Here is a 22,034-nt window from a genome sequence, read left to right as displayed (position 1 = left end):
AAGCCCCAGTTTTTAAATTGCTCTGAAATTGGTGTCAGAATCAAACTCTTACCTGTAATTTAACTTAGTCAAAGCATTAAGTAATTGAGTAAATTGAATCAAGTAAATGTCTCTCTCTTGGATTCCAGGTTTAACTTAGTTATGTCATTTTTAGGCCAGCCATTGCCAGCTGAAATGACGCTTGCCCAACTTTTAACTCTGCTATATGACAGAAAACTTCCTCAAGGTTACCGTTCAATAGATCTGACAGTTAAATTGGGTTCTAGAGTTATCACAGACCCTAGTCTGTCAAAAACAGATTCTTTTAAAAGACTGCACCCTGAAAAAGGTATGTGTATGATATTTCTTTAAAATTGCAGTCTGTAATCTGAGCAGGCAGGGATTTCTCTAACTGATGACTTAATGTACATTTTTGTTACATCAACTTGAGATACTTTTCTTTCTTTATGACTGAGTTATTTATAAATATAGAAAATTGCCATTATTTCCATTGGAAATTAATATTAATTCCTTGTGTAGCATCACTTATTTTTATGGGCCCATATGCTTTAATTTCTGCTTTAATTTTTTTTTTTTCCTTTGGCAAGCTGTGTGGCTTGCGGGATCTTAGTTCCCCAACCAGGGATTGAACCCAGGTCCTCAGCAGTGAAAGCTTGGAGTCCTAACCCCGGGACCACTAAGGAATTCCCTAAGTTTTAAAAATATTATTTCTGCACGAGACATGTGAATTCTTCATAATTTTATAATCAAAGTGAGAACCCCAATTTAGAATTTCCAATACACTGATAATTTATATTGAGTGATATTTTATGCTCATAAACATTTTTACCTTAAACAAAAGTGGGATCATATATTTTCTTACCTTTTTATTTTTATAATTCAATTAAATATTTATAAATGTGCATTTTATTGCCTATTTTTAATATGGATATAACAATTTATCTGTTTCACAACTGTTGAAGGAATCATTGTTTCCGATTTTTCACTACTATAAATGGTATTTAAGCAATGATTTTCATAGTGTGGATGTGGTGTCATTTATTGTCAATCTTTCTCATGATAAAAGATTCAATTATTAGCCTTTTGTACTCTTTAATAAATTTTAGTACATTTTCTTTGCCCAATTTTTTAGCAGGATCATTTGTCTGTTTTAATGTTAGTAGGGTCTAGTTATGTGTGAACATAAACTTTTGGTTTTCCTCTGTGAGTGATTCGAAGTTAACCGATATGGTATAATTTTCAGTTTTCAGTAAGAAAAGTCTTTGTCATTATTCAGTTTTTCCTAATTGGATACTTTAGAGCATAACATGCACATACATTAATATTTTCTGGAGTCTCTGATGTTTTATTTATTTGCCCTAAAGGATAATACTTCTCAAACTTCAGTATGCTTGTAAATCACCTAGAACATTATAAAAATGCAGATTCCTACACAGTCTAGGATGGGACCTGAGGGTCTACATTTCAAAAGCTCTCAGGCTGATATTGATGCTTACTAGTCCATGGACCATATACTTCAAGTAGTAAGACTGTAGGGAGCAACATCAGAAGTTATTTAAACATGTTTGTGGCATCAAGCCTAAAATAGCGATATCTGAATAACTTAAGATAATTATGCTCTTTTGTTGAGTAGAGAGATGACAACAATATTTGCTTTGTAAGTGAAAAAGTATTATAAAAATAGATCCTCTCTTAGCTGTTATTTGTAATTATTCTTCTAGATCATGGAGATTTACTTGGTAGTTGTCCCGATGATGAGACTCTCACTCCAAGTGATGAATGTATGGATGGGATCCTGGATGAATCTTTACTTGAAACCTGTCCCATTCAGTCACCATTACAAGTTTTTGCAGGAATGGGTGGACTGGCTCTTATTGCAGAAAGACTACCCATGCTATATCCAGAAGTAATTCAACAGGTAAGATAAGATTCCTATTTAATTATATCATTCCATGGGAAAGACCTTCTGTTTTCTGGTTTGTGTTTAACTTAACATTTGGAAGTACCCTTTCCCTTAAAGTCTTTGAGTGGCGTATAAACCTTTCAAAGCTCAGCCTATATGGAGCTTTGTAAGAATTAATTTGGTAAAGAAGTGTTGAAGACCAAGCAGATTTGCCAGGGGCATCACACTGTAGCATTTACTTTCATTTCATGGTCATCACACTGTAGCATTTTTGTTTCTGTGCTTCTTAAGGGGTGATACTAATTACGGATATTACTGGAAATGGGAGAGTGAAATAGTAGTGTATACTTCTACCCAAATACACACTATGTCTTTTGGCTTGACTTTTATTCCTTTTTAAGTGCCATTTCCATTTAAGTAGTTTTTAAGACATTAATTTAACTTCTTCCCCTGTTCATTAATGTTACTGTCACTGAGGTGTGTACTTTCAATGTTCTATTGGGAGTGTGATGCATGGAGAGTTGTAAATACCAAGCTCTTTATTTCTGTTGATTGAGGTAGGGGAATTATTCTCTCTAATTTTATCTACGTGTGTGAGTGTGTGTGTGTGTGTGTGTGTGTGTGTGTATGCCTGCATTAGTTTCCTAGGGCTGCTGTGACAAAGTACCACAAACTGGGTGGCTTAAAACAGCAGAAATTTAATTTTCTTACAGCTCAGGAGGCTGTAAGTCTGAAATCAAGGTATCACCAGAGCCAGGCTCTAGGGGATTATCCTTCCTTGCCTCTTCTTAGCTTCTGGATATTGTTGGCAGTTAATGGCATTCATTGGTCTATAGCTGTATCACTCCAGTTTCTGCCTGCCTTTTCACATGGCCATCTTCCTTTTGTGTATCTGTGTGTCTCTATATCTCCCTCTCCTTCTAACAACACCGTCATTGGAGTTAGGGTCCACCCTAAGCCATAATGACCTCATCTCTTAATTGATTACATCTGCAAAGACCCTATTTCCAAATAAGGTCACATTCACAGATATTGGGGGTTAAGACTTGAGCATATCTTTGGGAGGATACAGTTCAATCCACAATAATATACCTATTCAGTAAATGGTTATTACTTAACCTGCTATTCAAAGAGCTTATGATATTTTTAAGATAATATAACCATGATATGACTGTCACAGAAAAATATGAGTAAAATTTTATTTCTTCCTAGAAAATGTAATGATACAGCCAAAAGTTTGAAATGAAAAAAAACTTCAACATTCTCAAGATTATTGTTCAATGAAAATGACTTCCCTAATTCAGTTTTCAGTATGCTTTATTATACTGAGTGGAAATTGGTTGCTGCTGTAATAAATACCTAAAAGAGTGGAAGTGACTTTAGAATTGGGTAGTTGTCAGAGTGTGGAAGAATTTTGAGGAGCATGATAAAAAGAGGTCTCGATTGCCTTGAACAGATGACTAGTGGAACTATGGATGGAAAGCCTTTGCCAGTGAGGGCCCAGATGAAAGTGAGGATCACAGTAGAGAGAACCTGTGTATCATAGAGGATACCTAAATTGGCTTAAGCAGACTGTTGGTAGAAATATGGATGTTAAAAGTACTAATGGTGCAGCTTGGAAAGAAATGAGGAACATGTTATTGGAAACTGGAGGGAAGGGTATCCCTGTCTTTTATTGGTAGAAATCCTAGCATATTTATGTGCTGAATGTAGAAGGCAGTACTTGTAAGTGATGAACTTGGATATTTAGCTGAATTTCCAATCCGAGTGTGAAGTTACCTGTTTTCTTCTTGGTGCTAGTAGTAAAATGTGAGAGGAAAGAACTGTTGAGCAACAAGCAACCATCACTTGACAATTTGAGAAATTCTCAGTCTATCCAGATTGCAAAAGATGCTAAAATTAGAGATTTGCTGTCAGAAAAGCATGCTCTGGAGAAAAAGCCAAGGATGTGGCTGTTCAACCTTTGCTGGTGCCTCAGAAAAATCAAGATGCTAGTCCATTCAGTCACACAGAGTGCTATTTGAAGAGATCAGTCATATTATTCATGGATCCCCTCAGCCATCTAAACAGAAGCCAAGAATAGAGAAAGTTGTGTGACAATGGTAGCAAAGTCAAAGGAGGAGATGTGACCTTGGAAGCAGAGGTTCAAATGAGGCAGCCAAAAGCCAAGGAATGTGAATAGCCTCTAGAAGCTGGAAAACACAAGGAACCCACACTCCCTGAGAGTCTCCAGAAGAAACACTTGATATTTAGGATCAAAAGCTTTGATTCTAGCTCCATAAGACTCTTTTTGGATTTCTGACCTCTAGATCTTTAGTATAATAAATTTGTGTTGTTTTAAGTAAGTTCGTGGTGATGTGTTACAGCATACCATATAGGAAATGAATACAGATTTTGGTCTGTACTTCCTTAGGATGTTTTTGTCTCGTTTTGGTATCAGGGTAATACCGTCTTATAGAATGGGTTGGGAATTTCTAATACTTCATATTAAGAAAACTGTTAGATGGATTTTTCTACAGATTAAACACTAAAGATTACAAAATTAGTGATAGAAAAGATGCGTCAAAAGAAATCATCCAAACTGAAGCATAGAATGTATAAGGAATGAAAAGAACATAAGAGCTATATGGACATGTAGCTAGAAGTGAAAAATTCTGACGTGAATTTATGGTTGCAGAAAAAGAGTGGATTGAAACAGGGACAGAAACAGTACAGAAAGGAAGAAAATTTCCAGAACTGATGTAAAACCTCAATCCAAAATTTAAGAAGCTCTGTAAACCCCAAGCAGGATATTCATGTCTAAAAACATTATGATAAACTGCTTAAAACAAAAACAAGAGAAGAGCTTAAAACCAGCCAAAAAAGCAGTCAACTCATTTCTTTTCAAAACAGTAACAATAACACTGACAGCTAACCTTTCATCAGAAACCTTGGGAGCCAGGGAATTACATCTTTGACATGTAAAAAGAAAAAAAATCTGCCATCCTAGAATTTTATACCCAGTGAATAAAATTTTGTACATTTCCCTCAACCATTACTACTCTTTCCATAAAAGGTTAATTGGTAAAACAGAATGACAGGTATAGGATTAACTCTCCTGTATATGTAAACTCTGGACAAACTATTAAAAAAATTGTTTAAAGGCCCTGGAGAGTGACTAAAAGTAGGCACATATTGAAGAGGATTTAAACACAAAAAGAATGAAACCACATTGGGTGAGATTAGTGTCTACGTGACTTCTCCTGAGAATACGCCTCAGTCTCTGTGGGGTAGAATGGTAGAACTCATGCAAAAGCTACAGAGGAGTTTGGTTCTTCCATCCTGGCTGGAAATTAAAAGGGGAGGAATTCAGAAAGGAGGGAGCCACAGATGGGGAAGCTCCAGGAATTTTGTACATGAATTTCTACACCACCATAGCTGGCTCCTGAATTATGGATACATAGGATTCTTGAGGGAAAACTAGAAGGGTGAAAGAGCTGTCCAGAGATTTCAGAGTCTATGCAGCATGGAGGAGACAATTTGCAGTTCTGTTCCTTCCAAGTTAGAGGTAAAAATCTTGGCTTTTCTATTGGAATTGCAAATGAGTCACACATTAAGAGTATAGATGGCATCCTGGTAATCAGGGATTCACTTGAGAAATAAGAGCAAAACCAAAATAGACTCTCCCAATAAATTTACAGAAGGCCTCAAGGTGACCTATCAGTAATTTAACTATTTCCTAAAATAAAACTGATCACATTGCAGAGTGTGATTATAGAACTAAGAATTACTATAACATCTCATCAACAATGTACAGTGTATAATAGAAAAATTACCAGACATGCAAGAAATAAGAAAATGTTACCTGTGGTTAACAGTAAAATAAGTCAGTGAACAGATCTTATTCACATTTTGCCAGTTGTCCCGCTAATGTTCTCAAGGACAAAAGGAAAAAAATTCAATTTCTTTTGCATGATTTGAGGGAGGTAATGGTCAGAGATTCAGTTCAGGATCATATATTGCATTCAGTTGTCTCTTTAGTCTCCTTTAATCTGTAACAATTCTGTTACCTTTGTTTTTCATGACCATGGCATATGGAAGAGTACAGGCTAGAAATTTTGTCTATATATGTAGTCACAGATATACATGTTTCTATATATTTTTTCCTAGATTTGTTTGCTTATAGGGCATGGAATCAGACTACCCCCAGCAGTGTGTACATACCTATATACCATATCTTCTTTTTATAATACCGTTTCCACTAAAATCAGTGCCCCTTGGAAAAATTCTAGGATTGGGGCAGAGAATGTACAAGGTGAGCCTAGATACAGAAGCCTGCTTTAAGGGGGTTCCACTGACCAAATCTGATTCTCCTTGGGCATCAAATAAAATGATAGTAACAGATTATAACTTACAGAGTAAAATTAGAATCCATACAGATATAAATTAATAAGTGAATGAATAAATAGATGGAGAAGAAGGAAATGTTTTTGTGTACAGTTCAGTGCCAACTAATGTAGCAGGAATGGTAGAATTAGAAAATCACCATTTGGCAACCACTGTAATAATTATTATTTCACGCAAGCATAAAAATGCTAACTCTAATGATCAAAGTTTAGTGCGAAACAAGATATTTATATAGTCTCAAAGAACCTGTCTACAGATACTTAACTAATTACAAAGGAGAAAACAGTAATTTTTAGAGTAGAGATACTTGGCAGACACCACCATACTCGTGGTATCATGTAACTCATTTTAAAAAACATGTCCTTTTACTGATTTTAAAAAAATTTTTTATTTTATATTGGAGTATAGTTGATTAACAATGTTAGTTTCAGGTATACACCAGCGTGATCAGTTATACATCCTTTATTGATTTTTATATTCTTATATTTTAAGGAGATCATTTGAATTCAAGTCTTTAATTTGAATCTGATGTTGAAACATACAAATAGCCAAACAAAATTGTTTTTTCTTTAGGTGAGTGCTCCAGTTGTAACATCTACCACTCAGGAGAAACCAAAGGATAGTGATCAGTTTGAATGGGTGACTATTGAACAATCAGGGGAATTAGTTTATGAAGCACCAGAAACCATTGCTGCTGAACCTCCACCTATCAAGTCAGCAGTACAGACCATGTCTCCCATACCTGCCCATTCTTTGGCTGCTTTTGGATTATTTCTTCGTCTTCCGGGCTATGCTGAAGTGCTACTAAAAGAAAGAAAACATGCCCAGTGCCTTCTTCGCTTGGTTTTGGGAGTGACAGATGATGGAGAAGGAAGTAAGTGTTTAGTGTTGTTAATGAAATTTAATGTAGGTAGGTTGTGTAAAATTACTCAGATCATTGCCTGTTATTCATCATTTATTTATTTCATAGTTTAGCTACTAGATAATTTCTTATTGGCAACTTAGTTCCAATAATAGATATAATAAATCCTAAAGAAGCTTCATTTTCACTTCTTTTGTTCATTCAAAAGTTATATATTGAGTGCTTACAAAACTACTGGGCATCGTTGGAGGCATTTAAAGATGAAGCAGGTATTTAGATCCGGCCATCAAGTAGCTCATGTGTTCTAGTAATAGCAATGAGGAATGTATATACACATATAGACTTAACAAGTTATAAAAGCCTTGAGAGAAGTACAGTATTATGGAGGCTTACAAGTATAAGATTATTTCCTTACTACTCAGCAATGTGGATAAAACAGCATTGTAGTTTTTAGTGGGGCCTTGAAGGAAATTGTCAATGTAGGTTGAGAATGGTTATTTCAGAAAGAAGGAATGATTTGAGCAGTTTATATGCTCATATTATATGAGAGGGGATAAGTTGGCTGATGAAATTTGCATAAAGCAGGACTGAGAACTCACTTAAAAAGTTGTTAATGATAACATGATGGAAAGTCTTCTTAAGAACTTCAGATTTTATTCTGAATAGTAATTAAGATTTATTAAAGTATGTTAAGTGAAGTAGTGATGTGATGAGAATCTTTTTAAAGAATTCTTCAGTGACTCTGGTAGCAATATTTAGATTGAAGAGAACAGAATGAAGAAAATATTATAACAATATACTATATGATAATCTATTTCATAATATAATAATAATAGAGAATAATAATAGAAAGCTATGGTGATTATTTCCATTGGGCTGGCAGTTGTGTTAATAGAAGGAAACAAAGAAAAATCATAGGGTAGCCTAGCAAGTACATTTTCGTTTGGTTTACCTCTAATTCTTCAATGACCATTACATCTGATAATTAGTGTTTTTTATCTTACTCTAAACTCGTGGTTTTGATTAGAGGTGATATCTTTCACATGCCATTTAGAAAGTATACACTTTTAAACCCTGTACAACAAAGTATATATAATCCAATAAGATTATATGAATTTATTCGTGAATCCTATAACTCTGAAGCTATTGAATATTCATTGTATGTACTTTTTCTTCTGTATTTTCATATTGATGGAATTCTTCAAAAATGTTGACACAATTTTAAATGTTTTTGTAATAATTGTTATTAAATTACAGTGTCTATATACTAAATAAGTCCTGCTTGTTTGGTTTCATATATAAATTGTATATACTTATTTTAGTAGATCGGGAATTTCTAATTGCTTCATCTGATTTTTTGAGTACCTAGAGGGATAAGAACCACAGTATTTTAGGACTCTATTAGGAGATAGTAGGTGTAACACTAAACTGAAAAGGAAAAAGAATTGTCTTTAGGTCATTTCAAACTATTTCTAGTGAACATACAATGAATGTTTATTAAAAAGCATAATTCTGACATACCTTTTTACAGTAGTTGTCTCATCTCCCATTCACGTAGGAGTGGATGTTTGGTTTGTTTTTTTACATTTAACGCTCCTCTCTAGCTAGAACATAGTAGAAAACTTTATTGCAAACAAAACAAAATTGTTTCACTCTTGCATTCATGGTTGAAACTACTTCCAAGGCAAGCAGTTACTTTCATACTCTTGTACGAAACTTTTAATGCTTCTTTTTTAGTTGTTAGTTTTTTGCTTAAATTCTAGATTATAATAATTTTGACAGTCTGTAACTAATATCATATGAGTATATTTCAACTTTCTTTTGAAGTTTATGTATATGATGTCTTCTTACTGAGCTTTTCTAGACACTATTATTAGAGATTAAGATATCAGTATTTCTGGTATTATTTTGTGGTTGTTTTCTAATAAGTATAATGATATAATTTTATATTACATTGCCATTATAAATTTGTGAGCTTGTGTGTCGTTCCTTATAGTGTTTTTAAATATTTTTAATTTTGAGTTCTCTTCTCATTTTAATCTAGGTCATATCCTGCAATCTCCATCAGCCAATGTGCTCCCAACCCTTCCTTTCCATGTCCTTCGTAGCTTGTTTAGCACTACACCTTTGACGACTGACGATGGTGTGCTTCTGCGGAGGATGGCATTGGAAATTGGAGCGCTACACCTCATACTTGTCTGTCTCTCTGCTCTGAGCCACCATGCCCCACGAGTTCCAAACTCTAGCCTCAATCAAACAGAGGTAGGTTCAGTTGTTTTCTTTTTGTTTTTTTGTTTTTTTTAAAGAAGGTGTCATTTTATTTATATCTGTTTTTGGCTGCGTTGGGTCTTCGTCGCTGCATGTTGGCTCTCTTTAGTTGAGGTGAGCAGGAGCTACTCTTCCCTTTGGTGCATGGCCTTCTCATTGCGGCAGCTTCTCTTGTTGTGGAGCATGGGCTCTAGGCACGTGGCCTTCAGTAGTTGTGGTGCACGGGCTTAGTTGCTCCACGGCATGTGGGATCTTCCTGGACCAGGGCTCGAACCCATGTCCCCTGCATTGGCAGGTGGATTCTTAACCACTGCACTACCAGGGAAGTCCCCATTTATCTATTCTTAAATATAAGCATTTGTTCCCCGTTTTTCCCTTCCCCTAACCCTTGACAGCTATACTTTGCATTCTGTCTCTGTTTATTTACCTACTCTGGATATTTCATATAAATGGAATCATACAATATGTTACCTTTGTGTCTGTCTTCTTTGACTTAGCATAATGTTTTTGAGTTTCATCCAGTTAACATGTATCAGTACTTCGTTATTCCTTATGGCTGAATAATACTCCATTATATGTATAAACCACAGTTTGTTTATCCATTCAGCCATTGGTGGGCTTTTGAGATGACCCTTTGGCTATTGTGAATGGTCTTGCTATGAACATAAGAGTAACGTATTTGTTTGTGTATCAGTTTTTATGTCTTTGGGTGTATACCTAGGAGTGGAATTGCTGGGTCACATTGTCTTTCTTTGTCTAATTTTTTAAGGAGTGCTAACCTGTTTTCCATATCAGCTAAACTATTTAAATTTCTACTGATAAATTTTTGACGATAAATGAAACCAACTAGTGATACATTTTTATTTTTTGTTATAAGCCACAAGTATCGAGCTCTCACAACCCTACATCAACAGAAGAACAGCAGCTCTATTGGGCCAAAGGGACTGGCTTTGGAACAGGCTCTACAGCTTCTGGATGGGATGTGGAACAAGCCTTAACTAAACAGAGGCTGGAAGAGGAACATGTTACCTGTCTCCTGCAGGTATATTTGCAAAGTTGATATTGTCAGTGATAATAGTTAAATTTTTTTTTGTTGTATTGATTTTTAACTATTGTTGACTATCCATCTCATCCTAAGGTACTTTTATACAGCCCATTGTACTCCTTGCTCTCAGTACATTTAAGATACTGGACAAAGATTTCTCTTCCCTACTTGTAACTCTAAATTCTTCCCTCTTAGTTAGCTTCTTCACTGGGAGGAAAGTGACAAAGATGAAATTATCAAATAACTGGAATGTGCCATGTCTTTCTTCTGGTCAACTTCGACTTCTCATGTAAAGTGCTATATCTGGACTCTTTAAAAAAATTATTTTTTATATCTTTGTTTCTCACATTGTTTTATAAGTTTTCTAGAACTGGGCAGGGTGAACTATAAAGTCTTCAGTACCACAGAAATGAGAAGAGTACGTTCTTAAAGATTAGCTTTTGTTCCTGCATCAACTAATTGACTAAAATTAGTTGTCCATTTTTTTTTTAGAGCATTGGTGAAGTCTTTGAACATAATTTTTGCAGTTCTAAGATGATAAGCTTATTCTTGTATAAAATTCTAAGATTCCATCACCCTCAAACTATAAACTGAATCTATTCAATGAAATAAATCATCTCAGAGTTGCTACTAAGTTTTTAAGTTCATGTTCTTAGGTGGATTGCTTCTGTATGTCTGGTCATACACTACATCATCATGCAAAGCATACCCTCTTTTGAAAATCTAAAGAAAAAACATTATTTTTAAAACATGTAGTATGAGGCATTGATTGAGTTCAAAATATATTCTTTTGGTATTCAGATTGACTAACATAAAGTATGGGCTTTTAAACTACAAAGCTAGGGGCTTCCCTGGTGGCGCAGTGGTTGAGAATCCGCCTGCGGATGCAGGGGACACGGGTTCGTGCCCCGGTCCGGGAGGATCCCACGTGCCGTTGAGCGGCGGGGCCGTGAGCCGTGGCCGCTGAGCCTGCGCGTCCGGAGCCTGTCCTCCGCAAAGGGAGAGGCCACAGCAGTGAGAGGCCCGCGTACCACCAAAAAAAAAAAAACTACAAAGCTAGAATGCAATTTAAATCCAACAATTTTTATTTTTAGGTTCTTGCAAGTTATATAAATCCTGCAAGTGGTGCTGTAAATGGAGAAGCTCAGTCATCTCACGAGAGTAGAGGACAGAACAGTAATGCCCTTCCGTCTGTTCTTCTAGAGCTTCTCAGTCAGTCCTGCCTCATCCCAGCCATGTCATCTTATCTACGAAATGACTCAGGTAAATCACACTGTAACTAGTCCTTTGAAATATCTTAGTGGATGATTACTTTTGTTTACTTATTTTATCATTATCAGTTTAAATAATAAGGTTCAATTGGAATATTTGAAATTATTCTTCCCTAATATATATAGGTGTGAGTTTGATGGATTTATTTCTTAAAATTATTTGAGAAACATTTAGTTGTTTTGGGGGGCCCCTAATTTGTTACTATGTAGTCATCTATAACATAGAATAAAAGTTTTCATTATCCCTTTGCTTTCAACTGTGAAAGTACATTTTTTTCTTTTAATAACCTGTAACTGAAAATGATAGGGCAAAGCCTAGCAGTTTCATGACAATATTCCGATCTGAATATGATTAATTGAATTTCTATGTGTTTTTAATGTTCTTCTCAAACATTAGAATTTCAGACAGTACTTAATTGAAGAAAGGCAGATAGATGGATTATTCAAGTCCATAGATACTTGACAATGAGTATTCGTTTTTACAAATTCAGTAATAAAAGTACCATAGTTACTTACTTTGCCAATATACAATTGATTATTGATTGAAACTAGTTTATTATTTCCTTGGTTGTGGAATTGTCTTCCAAGAAATGTATTCTTTTCCTAAATAAGAATAGAAAGTTTATGTTTTATTTAGACACTCAGTGACATACAGGTATTGCCAAGAAAAACAGTTAACATCTCCTCCTTTTAGCCAGGACCTTTAATTTTTTTTATTCATTTTAAAATTTAAAATATTTGCTCTGCTTCTTATCTCTGCTTTTATTCATAATTCTTACTCAAGAAAATAAACACACATTTCATTAGATTATTAAGGAAGAATAAGTACGGAAAGCAATGGAAATGAATCTTGAAGTAGTCTATTTTGATTTGTGGTAGCAGTTCAAATGCAATTAGATGGATGGAAAATGTACTTGTATTTGAAAAGGGATTACTGCCCATATTCTCCACCTTCAAAAGATTATTGTGCTTCGAAACACACCATTTCCCAGCCAACCTCAAACTTTTTCATAAAAATATTGAGCTGTTATATAATTGATTTTTTTTTTTTAGATTGACCTGTTTGATCCATCAGATTTGTCTTTTTGAAAAAATAGACGTCAAATGCACAATATATTTTTTGATTAAGTAAAATATTTGGAGCTGGAAACACTTAAGTATTTCAGATCAGTCCCACAATTTAGTATTAAATCGTTTGGAAAAAATTGAACAGAGTAAGATAAGGTTTCTCTTTACTTCCTTCCACGTTGTTAAAATATTATTAATCCTTTTACTTTCAAACTATATGACCTCTCAGAAATTTTTAATTTTTCTTGTTCTGAAATTCAGTCCTTGTGTAACACTGAGCTTTTATCTTTATGGTTCAGAATCAAAAAAGAAATCTGGTATTACTTACTTTTAGTGTTTAAAATAGTCTATTCAAGTAGGTGCACTTTCTGTTAAGTGTGTATTTTAATAAATAAGCCTTGATTCTGGTAAATGTATGGAATTGCAGAGACTTAAGGTAGTCTATCTTGGAACTATTTTAGAAATTTAATGTTTGCCTTTCCTTTGTGATTATTTTCCCAGTGTAAAGAAATTTCTTTGCCCAAGGTTGAGATTTATATGCTTGAGTCTGATACTCTGTCCAGTGGTATAATTTTAATTGATGGATTTATATTTGAATGTGGTTACAAAAATTATTTTGAAATAAAATTTTAAGTTAAGGTAAATTAATATAAAAGAATTAACTTAGTAAAGATAAGTAGGTCAGATAATTGGCAGAACACCTCTTAAATGATGTTTTCATTTATCAGAGAAAATTTTTTAGAACTTGGGATATATTTAATCCATAGTTTTTAAGGAACAAGGTATATTATTTAAGTATGCCCATTTAGAATATTCTAAATATGAGTTATAGATGTATTTCAAGAAAATGTAACTTAATATATTAGTAAATATGCTATTTATATAAATTATCAATTTTGGTTAAAATGCTAATTTTTAAAGTGACATTTTAAAATCTGAACAAATTATCTAGTCAGTCTTCTTGGAACTTAGTAAAATTCTTATTTTATAAAATTAGTCTTAAGTCCATTTTCTAATTTTGTCATTGGTCTGTAGAATATTATTTTTGGCCATTTGGGGGGTTGGGATAAGGCAGAGCATCCAATACAGAATCTATTACTTCATGTAATTGTCATATCTTTGTTCTCCTTTAATCCAGAAAAGTTCCCAGCTTTTCTTTGTCTTTCATGATATTGACATTTTTACAGAATACAGACTATTTTATAGCATATCCAGCAAGTTGTTTTTTAAGTGTGAGAGCAGTGCTAATAATTTAGTGTGAGATGTTATATTCAAGAGATGTTTTGCTTACGTTGCTAGCAGGTGATATGCAGAAACACAAGCCTAATGTAATAAGCTCTTTTGAGAGCTATAGTAAAATATAGTTAGCCCTTGGGAGATTGGTTCCAGGACCCTCCACCAAAACCAAAATCCACAGGAGCTCAAGTCACTTACATCAAATGGCATAGTGTTTGCATATAAGCTCTGCATATCCTCCCATATGCTCTAAATCAACTCTAGATTACTTATAATTCCTAACACAATGTAAATGTTACATAAATAGTTATTATGCTGTATTGTTAAGGAATAATGACAAAAAAGTCTACAGGTTCAGTACAGAGACACTCATCATAGACTTAACTACATAGTACACACCAGCAACAACATAATGTTTTCTTCCTTTCAGCACGTACAGACTGCTTTCATTTAATGAAAGAGAAATACACAGAATGTTTAAAATATAAGTACATATAGAAAATATAGTTATAAATAGAGAAAATATAAATTTATTCTTTTTCTTACACACACTCTGTTAACACTCACCGAAACCCTCGTTCTTTCTCTTTTGTTAACCGTCATGTGATGATGATGATGATTGCTGTCTGATGCCTGTGGTGAGGCTACAGATGTGTAGCATGTAGGTAAGCAGTGAGACATCAGGCTAACTTGAACCTGCTGACAGGACATCTGTGTTAGAAGAACCAGCTTCTAACTGCCGATGTTGATACTTTGAAGGAGGTCCAATAATGATGTCTTGATGTGTGGAGGTTGAGAGCTGAGGGTCTTGAAGTATTGAAGATGAAGTCTTCACAATTGGAGGTGCTTTAGTTAGAAACATTGTTGTAAGCTGTTTCTTCTTTTCTTTGCATCATCAAACAAATCTTGCAGTGGTTATACTTATGTTGTTATCCCTCGGGTGACACGGAGGCTTCATTCCATTGGAGGATGTACTCAGGATCATATCCTTTAACAATTCTACCTTTTGAAAAACTGCTGCAAATTTTTCGAGTGTCTAGATTGATAGCCCTGCCTCGTCTAGATCTTCTGCATCATCATCATCATCATCATCATCTGTCAAGGATTTCAGTAGATCTTTGAGTTTCTTGTTGGGAAAGGTATCTCTATGTTCTTCTATGTGTTCCTTGTTGTCCTCAAATCATGTCAGTGAAGTCTTCTCCAGCAACTTCACTTGCAACATTCAAGATATTCCTGACTTCTGCATCAATAATGGGTAATCACTGACTACCCCACTCCATAATGGCTTCCAACATGCATTGACTGTCTTGGGCTTTAGGGCATCTGCAGCCTCTGCAATAAGGACAGTTTCATCTACAGTTGTGAAGCTCTTCCATAAATCCATGATGCTGCAGTCAAGGTTAGTATCAAGGGCAGCAGGGATCCTCCCGAAGTTGAGGTGAGTGTAAGTCACCTCAGTAATGCACTTGATATGATCCATTGATCAAGTGGCTGTGGTAGTGAGGTAGTGTTAAGAGTCAGGAACATCACTTCCATGTTCTCATTGGCAAAGCAGAGACATTGGGGATGGCTGGGAGCACTGTGAGGAGGACCTTATTGGCAGCCCCTTCTCTTTGAGGTATTTCTTCACTTCAGGAATGAAGCACTGGTGAAACCATCTCAACAAGATGGCTGTCACTCAAGCCTTCTTGTTGCATTGCCAACACACGGGCAGGCATTTTTTGTTTATAAGGGCCTGGGGATTGTTTGCTTCATAGATGAGGCCTAGCTTGATCATGTGACCTGCTGTGTTGCCACGCAGCACCAGTAAAGCTATCTTTCCAGGCCTAGAGCCCCTGGGGCCTGCTTGGTACTGTTATGGATGTAGTTATGATTGGACATCTTATTCCCAAACAAGCCTGTTTCATCACAGTTGAAGACTTTCTCTAGAAGATAGCCTTTCTCTTCTGTGAGTTTCTTGAGCTTTTCTGGGAATGCCGATTCTCCTGTGATCTTTAAGTTCTTAAGACTGTAGCACTTTATGTAGCTAGCCAACCATCCTTTACTAGCCTTGAACTTCCTCTCCTCAACCCCCTCACAGTAGTGCTCCTAGAGGCCAAGTGCAAAAACACATTGTTTTGCCTTCAACGGGGATATGCTTCTGTGACATGTCCTCTAGTCACAAACTTGATGCTTTCTCCGTCTTTGCAGGCACTTTATCATGAACCAGAGAGACCATTTTTGCCATTGTAAGGGCAGCACTAACACTTCCACAAATTTTGACTTTTTTCCGTTTTATTTTTATAATGTTCAGTTTATTCTTATCAACCTTACCAGTCCACTTTGGCAGGTGACATGCCACTTTTTAAATGATCTAAGAGTTTAATTTTCTCGTCAAGAGATAGCACTTTATGTTCCCTCCTAGCCTTTGAGGGAGGTGTTGCTTTGACCACTTAATTGCTTTTTAGGAGCCTTTTTTTTCCCATAGAAACAGGGTGCACACAGCACAAGTAGTGAATGAGTGAGACTTGAGGCAAACAATGCTCATTAAGGTAACTCTGTGTATAAAACAGTGAATTTGAAGTCGCAGCTTCAAGGTAGGTAACTGAAACAAATAAGTGATTTATATGTTTGTATTAGGCTATTTTTATCTCCAGTATCATTTTAAAAAGGAATGATTAAAAATCTTTAAAGAAAGTAGTTATTTTCATGAGATTTCTTAGGTAGATAGGAAAATCTTCATACGAAGGACATGTTCATTTTAATTTCTCTCTCCCAACATTCTGAGCTCCATTTATCAAAGCCATGTTATTTTCAAAGCTGCGTTGTGAACGAGGATCATTTTTCCTCAGGCTGCTGCTGTCAGTTACATACATGCTATTGAGTAAGCCTTCAGTTACACCTCTGGCCACTAGATGGAGATCTCATTTCATTGCTAGAAATACTTTGTAAAAGTGTATGAATATGAGAATTAACAGGTAAAATGTTACTTTAGAGTCCCTCACCCTTATCATTCTCATTCCCGTTTTAGAAGATGACATGTTCCTGTCTTCAGAAAACAGCACTGCTGAGCACATTAAATTACTTACCATTAATATAGTAGAGCATGCTGGAAGTGTTACAAAATCTCTACCTTTTTAGTGCATGTTTCATAGTGTCAGATTAGGAAAGAGCAAATGAAATCCAGAGAAATTTATTCAGTCGCCCACGTTTTACTGTTTAGCTGTGATGTGGCCATTACTAAACTCACATATTTTCAAATTTTAAAAAAGATATAAATGGATTTTTTCACTATGGAAAAGAGAAATGAATAAATGTGATATGTTAGAGGAAGGAAGAAAGGAGAACAGCACAAAATTTTGGGGGGGGGACACATTATAAAGTATCTACTAATTTGGCTTGGTTGTCTTAGCTAAGTGATAGTATATACTAATATTAAAATTTCCTCATTTTCATAATATTGGTATGGTAGTTCTGTAACTAGCTATAATGGGACAAAAGCCATTATCGCAAGCTTTCTTATACCACCTGATTTTCCTCAGGAAAATGGATTTTGGGTTAAAATCCAATACATCTTTGGAATATATCTTAGGTTATATTCCTCAAAAATTCAGTATTTAAGTTTAATTTTATGAGAGAATAAAGTTAATTTTGTTGTTATGGCAAATGTCTTAAATATGACCACATTCTTTAAATCCAAAAGTTATTACTAAAAATTTTGAGCATGTTAGTGGCCATTCAGAGTATCTGGCACACGTAAGTGCTCATCAACAAATATTAGTTTCTTTTATCTAGAATTTTCCTGCTTGTCAAAGGTATTCTATTTTGAAATATCTTTGGTATGGAATACATTACTCTGTCTCTTAAATGATTATATTGCATAAATTTTATAAGGAAGAGAGAGGTTGCTTAAATTAAAATTTATCTGGTTTCCATTTGATTTGATTTATATAGATTTGTAAGGGTAAAATATCTGGAACCTTTTAAAGATACCTTCCTTGTTTACCCTAAGTAGAGTGGTCCTTCTCTTCCTGTTAGTTGCCAGTGTATCTATTGTTTATATTTTCACTTCTCACATTGTAGTCTGTTTATATAGTACACACCTTAATAAAATTCCACCTAACCAACCTGCCAAATGAACTATAACTCTTCATTTCTTCTATAAACAACTTGACTTGTGCCATATATATATATAATTTTCCATTAATTAAATTGTAAGCCTATTAAGAGTTATATTTGTTTCCAAATTTATTTATGCCAGTTATATTGCCATTACATAGTTAAATATTACACTTACTAGATGCTTATATGATAAATTAGTGGAATACTTTTTTTGTGTGTGGCTGTGCAGTGTGGCTTATGGGATCTTAGTTCCCTGACCAGGGATTGAACCTGCGCCATGGCAGTGAAAGCGCCAAGCCCTAACCACTGGACTGGCAGGGAATTCCCAGTAGAATACTTTTTAAAAGCATAAAAAGGGAATTGGCTAAAACAATCATTGAATTAGGCTTACATGAGAAACTGTAAAAGATTGTGTGTGTGTGTGTGTGTGTGTGTGTGTGTGTGTGTGTGTGTGTGTGACGCCCCCAGTAGAATATCCTTCTTGCTGAGTAGAGCAAGTTGGCCTTGACTTGTGTAAAAAACATTCATACTTTGATATTCTGCCAGAAATCTTTGACCTCGTGATAGGGTTTCCGTTTATTTGATTATTTTACCCTAGTGGCTGGCTTAACTGCCAACTTCAGCCAAAGTTTAACATATTCTAGGGTTGACATGAATCCCCAAAACAATTTGTTGGCTAAGGCTTGATTGAAAAGTATAAATTCAAGAAATTAAACAATGGAAAAATTGAAAAGGAAATGAAATATTGTGTATGAATCCTTACATACAGAAGTTATTTTTATCAAAGTATTTGTGTAAAACTCATTGATGTTTTCCTTACAGCACTTGTATGTGATAGAGTTATTACTGATTACATATTAAATTCATGGCTCTGCAGTAAAACAACTTCCAACTAACATTTTATTAATGTACAAATATTCTTGATGATATATGCTCACTTAAGATATCCTTTCAATAATCTCATTTGCAAAGATCTTTATTGCAGAGCCATGTTTTGTTTTTAAATGTATAGTATCAAGGAAGAGTTTTTGGTTTATTCGTTGAGTTACATTTTAGTGAGAATTTAAGATCCTACATGAAAAAATTCTCTCTTACTTTACTGTACCGAGTGTTTTTTCAGCCTTTTAAAAAAAACTGTATGTTGTTCAAGTATAATTTCTACAACTGTTGATCTGCTAGGGAAGAAAATAGTTTAGCGTTAGGAAGGATTATAAGTATAAAAGTCAAATTATTGGATTGGTACTTTGAAAAATGGAGCTATCTTTTGAATAAGGTAGTTTACCAGTCAGAATATATTTGTTACATGATTATCTTTTAAGATATGCACACTAGCCATGCTACTTGTAGGGATATTGGTTGCATATAGTTATGGATTAAATTTTAGTGTTCAGTTACTTGAAAGGATTTTTTTTTTTTTTTTTTTTTTTTTTTTCGGTATGCGGGCCTCTCACTGTTGTGGCCTCTCCCGTTGCGGAGCACAGGCTCCGGACGCACAGGCCCAGCGGCCATGGCTCACGGGCTCAGTTGCTCCGCGGCATGTGGGATCCTCCTGGACCAGGGCACAAACCGTGTCTCTGCATCGGCAGGCGGATTCTCAACCACTGCGCCACCAGGGAAGCCCTACTTGAAAGGATTTTTAATTTACAGAGAAAGAATTTAAGGATCTCTGATTGCTTCATTTCCATGTGGTATTTCTGTGAAATGTAGGATAACTTTATATTTCAAGTTAGGCAAAGTAGGATGAATAAATTCTTTAATTGAAAATAAATATTTGAGCAATTTATTTTTAAATTTTCATATTAGTTTTTTTAAAATTTTTTATTTATTTATTTTTAGCTGCATTGGGTCTTCGTTGCTGTGTGCAGGCTTTCTCTCTAGTTGCGGTGAGCCGGGGCTACTCTTACATGTGGCGTGTGGGCTCCTTGTTGCAGTGGCTTCTCTTGTTGCAGAGCACGTGCTCTAGGTGTGTGGGCTTCAGTAGCTGTGGTGTGAGGGCTCTAGAGCACAGGCTCAGTAGTTGTGGCTCACGGGCTTAGTTGCTCCGTGGCATGTGGGATCTTCCCGGACCAGGGCTCGAACCCATGTCCCCTGCATTGGCAGGCGGATTCTTAACCACTGTGCCACCAGGGAAGCCCTTCACGTTAGTTTTTGAGTCCACTCAAATGAACATTCCATAAACAAGTATTACTTTATTAGATTGAGTTGAGGTTTTTATACTTTAGGTGGGCCTCTCGTTTTTTATTACTGAAATTGATCAGAGAAATAAAGTCAACACATGCTGAAGAACATCAGAAAAAAAACAAGATGCTTTTTCTATGTAGTATTAATTTTCTATGCAATCTTATAGTTACAAATGCTTAACTACCAAAAAATTATTATAAAGCATGCATTTCTTTTGCGATATTAAGTATAAATCCAAAGGAAGACAATGCTTTTGAGAATATTCAGCATTTATTGATACTGAATAAAACTTTATTTTTCTGTAGATTTTGTTAGTTTTCTTTCCCGTGCTGAAAAAATTTTCCTTTCCTATATTAGGTAGATTATTAGAGGCTTAAAGTAAACATAAATTTAAAAGCAAGTGGAATGAAAATGATATATATTCAATATGTACTTTTAGAAAAAAAATCTATTGCATGCATTGTTGCCTTTGTGTCTTATTTGTGTTACTGCATCTTGTGTGTTTTCTGGCATACAGAAATAAATCTTTATTATCCGTATATTGACTGCAGTGCCTAGAGTAAGGCACTTACCCTGGTTACTGCCCTTAGAGCCAGGCACTGGCCCTGGAATGTTTGTCAAAATCTTCTGGAAATATTCTTTTAAAGGTTGTTCTTAGAAATCATTTTTGTTAGAGCTGGTTTTTGTCCTGAATGCAACCCCATGAAAGAGACTATCAGCTGGTGATATAGATATACACAACCACTGCCAAGAGGTTAAGTACTATCCCAGTAATGCCTAACATGGTCAAGACAGATTCTTCATTTTCTTCTTTCTCTCTTGCTTCTTTACATCTTCTGTTGTAGGGATGACAGGAGTACCATTTTCCAAAAAAGTCTCTTGGTCTAGAGAAGAAGAAAGTTGACTGTGAAACAAATCGTTAGGAAAGGTATCTTTGAACTATACAGAGAAATAGGAAATAAATTTATTGTACTTGCTTTTGTTGCATAATTTTTCAGCCTGCAGTTCTGTTTTACTCTGTTGAAGGTGGTAGAACATGATAGAAAATAGAGGCATTTTAGTAGAACTTCAAATAATCTATTATTTTAACAGTTGGATAGAATAATAGAAAATATAATGAAAAGGCACACAGATTCTGCCATTTATATATTCTGGGTGTATATTTAGTAGCTATAAATACATTTTTAAGTCTTTTATGTATATTTAACTAAGCTGATGTATTTAATGTGAATTACAGTTTATACCTAATATGTATAATCACCACATATTTTAGCCTAAAATAATGAAGTTACTAAATGTCTGAGTTTATTTTTTTGAAGTGTAGTTGATGTATTATATTATATAAATTAAAGGTGTACAAAATAGTGATTCACAATTTTTAAAGCTTATACTCCATTTATAGTTATTATAAAATATTTTCTATAAATGTCCAAGTTTTAAAATAATTAAAAGAGAAGTGTTCCTTACCCTACATTGCATCAGGAATAGAGTATTCCCAGTTATCCTGCTTTAGTCCACAATAGTGATGAATGGACCTTTTCTCTTTGTGGAGAACTTCTGTTTACACTCAGAGAAGAAGAAGTGAACAAAAAACCTGGACAAACTTCTTTATTGAACATGGCAAATGTTTTCACTTCTCCAGAAGGGGTGGGTCTTTTCCGTTAGTAATCTGTGGTAAATTTCACTGTAACTGTTTGATAAGAATTGATGAGC

General features: G+C 34.9%; 1 protein-coding gene across 11 annotated transcripts in view; it reads left to right on the top strand.

Annotated features, from left to right (window-relative positions):
• The window catches only part of BIRC6 (baculoviral IAP repeat containing 6), a 239,633-nt gene that overhangs the window by 154,194 nt on the left and 63,405 nt on the right, over positions 1-22,034 (top strand). For all 11 annotated transcript variants that reach the window (XM_067007850.1, XM_067007847.1, XM_059078733.2 and 8 more), the window contains 6 exons: positions 155-328; positions 1,722-1,918; positions 6,863-7,163; positions 9,196-9,413; positions 10,297-10,461; positions 11,559-11,727. In XM_067007850.1, the coding sequence (XP_066863951.1) occupies positions 155-328; positions 1,722-1,918; positions 6,863-7,163; positions 9,196-9,413; positions 10,297-10,461; positions 11,559-11,727 (1,224 nt within the window). The remainder of the gene's footprint in view (positions 1-154; positions 329-1,721; positions 1,919-6,862; positions 7,164-9,195; positions 9,414-10,296; positions 10,462-11,558; positions 11,728-22,034) is intronic.

This window comes from Kogia breviceps, chromosome 11 (assembly GCF_026419965.1).
Source record: "Kogia breviceps isolate mKogBre1 chromosome 11, mKogBre1 haplotype 1, whole genome shotgun sequence".
NCBI classification, from domain to species: domain Eukaryota; kingdom Metazoa; phylum Chordata; class Mammalia; order Artiodactyla; family Physeteridae; genus Kogia; species Kogia breviceps.
This window is presented reverse-complemented; position numbering and strand designations above follow the sequence as displayed.